At 59.0% G+C, this 7,200-nt stretch overlaps 1 protein-coding gene across 1 annotated transcript; it reads left to right on the forward strand.

Moving 5' to 3' along the window:
- Window positions 1–332: 332 nt before the first annotated feature.
- On the forward strand, window positions 333–488 carry LOC308245868 (large ribosomal subunit protein eL39-like; the record flags this gene model as incomplete). The annotated part of the gene is made up of 1 exon (XM_080663794.1): window positions 333–488. The coding sequence occupies one exon, from the start codon at window positions 333–335 to the stop codon at window positions 486–488; it is 156 nt and encodes a 51-aa protein (XP_080519920.1).
- Between the last annotated feature and the right edge of the window lie 6,712 nt (window positions 489–7,200).

The following is a 7,200-nucleotide window of genomic DNA, read 5'->3' on the forward strand; positions in this document are numbered from 1 at the left end:
ATCAGATCCCTAAAATGAATGCACACATGGAAACAGGTGTGTACCAGAAACATACATGTGTCTGCAGCATGCCTGCACAGCCAAGAGGGAAACACAACCAAAATAATGCCCCGCGTTCCATCACCCCCACCTTCAAACCAGCTCCATCCACGTGCCTCAGGTTGATCGTCGTGTTGATGACGTCACTTGCGATTTTCACCAATTACGTTAAAGCAAGCGCGCAACTTAGGAAATGGATTCCCCTTCACCAGAGACAGTGAGACTGTGGATGCAGAAGACGGAGGGGGCTCTTTCTCCGCCATCGAGGTGCGTGCGTTCGCTTCTCCTTCTCCATGTCTTCCCACAAGACTTTCAGGCTCAAGAGGTTCCTGGCCAAGAAACAAAAGCAGAACCGGCCCATTCCCCAATGGATTCGGATGAAAACTGGTCATAAAATCAGGTACAACTCGCAGAGGAGACATTGGAGAAGAACCAAACTGGGCCTATGAGAAATCACACATGAGAGATGACTCACATATTTATGCTGTATCCGGGTTGCCTACACCTTTAAATGATGGAGAAGATGCTACTGTCTGGACAGTTGGGGCATTTTAATTGGAGAATTAATGGACTTGTGATTTTGCTCTGTTGATTTTTTTCCCCCTGCAATAGTAGGATGGTTCAGTAATAAATGTGTGAGACCTTTTAAAAAAAAAAAAGAGAGAGAAGACGGAGGAGATTGGCTGGGAATCGATGGAAGCCCGGAAACGGGGCCTCTGAGCAGGGACTTCCCCGTCGGCCCGAGGCTCTGGCTGGCAGGGCGATGGCCCCCCCATGTCTGGAGGACCAGGGCCAGCTCCCTGCGGCCCAGCCTGTCCAGCTGCCCCGGGGGGCTGGGGCTGGCCTTTCTCCCGTGCCTGCTCTGGCCACAATCGGCTTCTGGCCGCCCTGTCACCCGATGGTGTCCCCAGCCTCGCTGCAGTTCCCTGTGACGCTGAGCAGTCAGACCTGCTCCTTGTCTTTTGTGGTTCCTTTACCTGCTGGCGCTGTCTCCTCAGACCCACCGTCCACGTGAACAGAGTGTTCAGCGGCATCTGGCAGTCCTTGGGGGTGTGGCCCAAGCAGATCCCCCTGGTGAACCCCATTTTATGCCTGTCAGTTAGAGCTTTAAAAATGGAGAAGGGGGAGCAACAGGGAGAGAAAAAAAGGAGAGAAAATGTCACAACATTCATTCATTAGTGTCATTAATTAGCACTACCTGTCCGACAGTGTGGAGGGCTTCGGACACGTGAACACACAGGCCAGCACTTGTCACTTTTATCCCGTCCGTGCACGTGGCCCTTCACCCCCAACGGTGACATGGGTGACATCGGCGCTCTGGTCGCACATCGGCCGTCCTTGCTCCGGGGGTTTCCAGGGTGTGAACGCGGCTGAAGGCAACAGTGGGTGACGGTGCCGCTGAGCTCTTAGGGGGTGGCCTCTGGCGGCGGCAGCTGCGTGGGGACGGAGGGAGCTCACAGCAGCCCCTCGGAGGTGACTTGACGCACGTCCCCTGGGGACCTGAGATTAGTTAGCATCGTGGTCACAGATGCTAGACCAGGGGTCCTCAAACGTTTTAAACAGGGGGCCAGTTCCCTGTCCCTCAGACCGTGGGAGGGCCGGACTATAGTTTAAAAAAAAAACTATGAACAAATTCCTATGTGCACTGCGGGCCCGGGACGCGTCGGCTGCTAAGCAGGACAGGCAGCGGCCCCCGGCGGGCCAGATCCATGTCCTCGGCGGGCCGCCTGTGGCCCGCGGGCCGTAGTTTGAGGACCCCTGTTAGACGAACACGCAGAGCCCCCCCCCCCCTCCCCTAAGCTGTCGGCCTGGTGTCCCACTCCTGTGAGGAGCTTCGAGGCTCTGTCCGCACGGCGCCAAACCTCTGCTGAAGGCTGGACATGCCATTTATAACGTCCCCGGGTGCGCTGTACGGAAACTGCCTGCCGTGTCCTGTGTGTGGACCAGTGGAGAGAGGGGGCCTTGACTGAGTGGCCGGCGTGCCTCCTGCTCCGTCCTGAAGGCGTGGAAACAGCCGAGTGGACTCCACTGTGACGGGTGTGGTCCTCGCGCTCCCCGGCCCGGCACCCGGGGACGGACGGCTCCCCCAGGCCCCTCTCCCCGGCTCCCCCTGCAGCGCTGCCTCACCGTGTGCCCTCAGGTCCTGGGGTGAACCCTGCACTCTCGGGGCAGCATTCCCTGCGGGAAGGCGGAGGCATTCGTAAGCAGTGTTTAGGATGGCGAGCACGTTGCTGTGTGCCCCCACCGTGCCCAGCGCTCACAGGACCCCTCGCTCAGGCCTGCCACAGCCGGGAGGTGACTGTCCCCATGGACGCAGGAGGCACCTGCGATTCAGGAAGCGCAGCGGGCTCCCCCAGAGCCACTCAGCATTACAGAGCCGCCTCCCTCCCACTCAGCCTCCCTCCCACTCAGCCTCCCTCCCACTCAGCCTCCCTCCCACTCGGCCTCCCTCCCACACAGCCTCCCTCCCACTCAGCCTCCCTCCTACACGGCCTCCCTCCCATGTGGCCTCCCTCCCACGTGGCCTCCCTCCCACGTGGCCTCCCTCCCACGTGGCCTCCCTCCCACACGGCCTCCCTCCCACTCAGCCTCCCTCCCACGCGGCCTCCCTCCCACACGGCCTCCCTCCCACGCGGCCTCCCTCCCACGCGGCCTCCCTCCCACACGGCCTCCCTCCCACACCGCCTCCCTCCCACTCAGCCTCCCTCCCACACAGCCTCCCTCCCACACAGCCTCCCTCCCACTCAGCCTCCCTCCCACACAGCCTCCCTCCCACTCAGCCTCCCTCCTACACGGCCTCCCTCCCATGTGGCCTCCCTCCCACGTGGCCTCCCTCCCACGTGGCCTCCCTCCCACGTGGCCTCCCTCCCACACGGCCTCCCTCCCACTCAGCCTCCCTCCCACGCGGCCTCCCTCCCACACGGCCTCCCTCCCACGCGGCCTCCCTCCCACGCGGCCTCCCTCCCACACGGCCTCCCTCCCACGCGGCCTCCCTCCCACACGGCCTCCCTCCCACGCGGCCTCCCTCCCACACGGCCTGTGCCTCACGTAAAGCTCTCTCTCTCGGCCAGCTGGGCCCCGTTAGTCCAGGCAGCCCTAGCTTTGTGTTCTTGTCACTACAGCAGTGTTTTTGAAACACCAAAGTCCCCTCTGCGTGCGCATGTGCACATGCGTGTGTATATGTGTGTATACACGCGTGTGTGCATGTGTGTGCACATGTGTGTATGCATGCATGTGTGCATGCACATGTGTGTGTGCGTGCGTGTGCGTGTGTGTGTGTGCTGGGTCAGTGTTGTGTGGTGGCCTCGCTTTCTTTTGTTCAATGTCCAGCTGAGTGCACAGCGGCCTCTCCCGTTCTGGAGCCGGGGGCTGGGGAGGGTGGAGGCCCCGGGCAGCGCCCCCTGCGAGGGGACAGGACGTGCGGGTGAGTGTCCTGAGGAAGCCCCCCAAGGCGGCCGGGGGTGGGGAGAGCCTCCAGGCCCGGCAGGGAGCCCAGGGCGCTGAGGAGCCGGTAGGATTTGGACCCTGCACATCTGAGTTGCCCTTTCCCACCGCCAGCCCCACAGACTCCCGGCGCACACAGAGCAGCTGATGGCAGAGAAACCCGTGGCGGCCGGCTCTGCCCAGCGTTCCCTCCCCTCCCCCACCCCGAGCCAAGGCCAGCTCCCGGCTGACCCACGGGGCCACGGAGGAGGCCACGAGTGAGCCACCGCTGGGCCCAGTGCTCCTGGACGGCAGGGCGGGCGTGCTGGGAGCGCTCTCCTTTGCTCGGTCCTTGGGAGCGAGGAGACAGCGCCAGCAGGTAAAGGACCGAGAGCTGAGCTCGGTCCTTGGGAGCGAGGGGCCGCGTGTCCGTTGGGGCGCGGAGAGCTGAGTCAGCTGGGTTAGAGGAAGACAGAGGCGGGACAGAATGACACAGAACAGCATGCAAATAAAATGGGAAAGGGGATTCATGAGGAACACGGAAGGGGAATGGACAAAAGAAGTGGCCACCAACGTGCAGGAACCTGTGTGAGGGCGGGAGCCGGGGGTCCGCTATGAGCAGAGCAGCAGGCCGAGCCCCCGAACCCCAACCCTCCAGCTCCTGTGTCCACCGAAGGCGCCCACAACCATGTCAGCAGTGACTCCCCATTTCTCCAGTGGATCCTCTCCAGGCCTTGGCACAGTGGCCCTTCTGGAACCTTCTGTACTGTTGGCATTCCTGTATTTCTACAACGTTCCATCGCTGATCTTCCCGGATGCCTTGCTCTCCTGGTTTCTCCCTCCCTCCCCGTTGGCTGCATCTTCACTCCTGGGCCCCACTTTCAACCACCCACCCATCTCATAGTTTGGGGAGAGGGAGGCAGGGAGGCATCTGAGCCTCTTCTTTGCCCGCTTTGGGAGATGTGCGTCCTCGTTTAGCCTTCATTGTGGCTTAGCTGCTCCCGACGGCTGCTGTTCTGTGCAGTTTCAGCTCTGTAGATCCTAACGCCTTCCAGAACTCTCTGCCCAGAAATCCCGCCAGTATGTCACCCTTGGCAGCTCTCCGTGAAACCCTCGGTCTCCTCTGGTCGGTTGTTGGGCATCTCAGTGTGTGACGTATCATCCCCACCCATTTGCCTAACGGGTGAGCCAGTGTCGTCCTCAATGCCCCGTCCCGCATGTCCACAGATGGTTAATGAGCAAGCAGCATCTTTTCTTCCTTTTAAACGTCTCCCAGATCCATCACTTTGCCAAGCCTCCTATCAGGACGTGCTGCTGAGTAATCTCCTTTGGTGCCTGGATGGACATGAGGCTTCGGTCGGATCATGAAGGTCATGAGCTCCAGCTCAATGCCCAGTGAGGTCACCCTGACCTGGGTTCCCCGAGGCCATGGCCTGGCGATTCACTTCCGGTGCCCACATGGGCTTGTGCCCGGGCAAGATCCTATGTCCTGATGAGCCCACACTGCACGAAGGCTCGGATTTACCCTAGCTCCGGAAGGTCATAAACAGCAAACATCTGGGCTCAGAATTCATGTAAACTCATACCAATTAGAATAAGGTGTGGTTTTCCTCTATTTCTCTGTTTACACTTTCTCCGTCTGTAAGCTCCCTTCGTAGAGCCCGTCTCCATGAACTCCTGGGACCAAGCTTCCATTTGACGACACGCCACATCCCTCCTTCTTCAAGGAAAATGGGCCATTTTTTTACTTACTCCTGCCCATTGTCATCTGAAATAGGCCAATAAAATGAGTATGTGTTTCATGGTAGATAGATAATAGAAAGAATGAAAGGAAGAAAGAAAGAGAGAGAGCGAGAGAGAGAGGGAGGGAGGGAGGGAGAAAGGAAGGGAGGGAAGGAGGGAGGGAAGGAGGAAGGGAGGGAGGGAGGGAGGGAGAGAGGGAGGGAGGGAGGGAGGGAGAGAGGGAGGGAGGAAGGGAGAGAGGGAGGGAGGGAGAGAGGGAGGAAGGGAGAGAGAGAGGGAGGGATGGAGGAGGGAGGAAGGAAGGGAGGGAGGGAGGGAGAAAGGGAGGGAGGGAGAGAGAGAGGAAGGTAGGGAGAGAGGGAGGAAGGTAGGGAGAGAAGGAGGAAGGGAGGAAGGGAGGGAGAGAGGGAGGAAGGGAGGGAGGAGGGAGAGAGGGAGGAAGGGAGGGAGAGAAGGAGGAAGGGAGGGAAGGAGGAAGGGAGGAAGGGAGGGAGGGAGGAAGGGAGGGAGGGGAGGGAGGGAGGTAGCTAGGGAGGGAGGGAGGGAGGGAGGGAGAAAGAAGTAGGGATGGAGAAAGAAAGGGAAAAGAAAATGAAAGGAAACAAAAAAGAAGAAAGAAAGAGAAAGAAGTTCTTGGGAAGAAGACAGAACTGAATACGCTAAACTGGCTTATGACTGATACTAGAGGCCCAGCGCACAAAATCGTGCGGGCAGGGTCCCTAGGGCCTAGCCTCCTGCGATCAGGCCATCTTCTGCCCGTTCGCCAGTCCCCAGGCCAAACGCCGCCTCTGCTGTAGGGCTGTCAGGCCGTTGGGATCACCAGCTCATCCCCGGCTACTCGAGGGCTCAGGCCGGTGGGAAAGCAGGCACCAGCGACTTCACCTCCATGCGTGTGCACTGGGCCAGCCACGGATGGAACACGCTGCCCGCTCGGAGCCGCTCACGTAGGCACTGCCACTGCTGCTGGAACCTGAGGCACTGACAGAAGCTGCAGGGTGTGCCCACGACCCACCGGCCCCAGCATGCGCGGCCCCGAGCGGGCAGCGTGTTCCATCAGCGGCCAGCCCCACGCAAGTGCATGGAGGTGAAGCCGTCGGCGCCTGCTTTCCCGCAGGCCTGAGTCCCTGAGCAGCCAGGGGTGAGCTGGTGATCCCAACAGCCTGACAGCCAGCCTGGTCCTCCTGCCACCCACCCCGATTCCCCCGTTCACCATCGCTGATCCATCAGAGCCTGCAGGCTGGGGCCAGGGAGCAAGAGGTCAGCCATTCAGCCCACTCGCCAGTCCCCAGTCCCACCCCGCCCTGCTCTCGAGCTGGGGGGGTGGGGGGAGGAGGAACCGAGAGGTGCTCAATGCACCTCATGGTGACCAGCCGTTTGGTCATCACGGTCGTCACGGACACTGGCTTTTTATATATGTAGATGGGCAAAGAACTCAGTACTCAGTTCTATGATTCTATTCAAAGGCAGAAAGAGAAACGCCAAAATAATCCAAGCTATTTTTAAAAATAAAGTAGAAAAATATGAAGTCTTGAAAACAGATGGAGAAAAGAAGTAAAAAAGAACATTGATAACAGGAGGCAAAGCTCTAGGTTATCAAGAAAAAAAGATGGAAAAGCCGCCAGATCACACGAGCTGGTGTAATATTAACGCTGGGGCACAAAGCAATGGATTTCACCATTTGTTTCTCCTTAATAATTCCATCCACAAGAAAGACGGAGCAAGACAGGGTCTTGGCAGAGTTTGCACCTTTTCCCATTCTGCTCCGAGCACCCCCACAACGCCCTTGCGTGCCGTACAGTAATGGATGCATGTGTTCGTATCACTGTGCACATTCACCCAGACAAGGATCTCCATTAGCCTCACTGCGGAAATAAGCAATAACAGAAATGCCAGCATATTCTGGGGAATGAGGAGATTTCTACCGATGTGATCACGCGGGAGGCAACGTGTGACATTTCATATATGTTGTTCTGTACGCATGGCTGGCATTTCAAC

The sequence above is a fragment of the Plecotus auritus genome (genome assembly GCF_963455305.1).
Source record: "Plecotus auritus genome assembly, chromosome: 4".
In the NCBI taxonomy this organism is placed as follows: Eukaryota; Metazoa; Chordata; class Mammalia; order Chiroptera; family Vespertilionidae; genus Plecotus; species Plecotus auritus.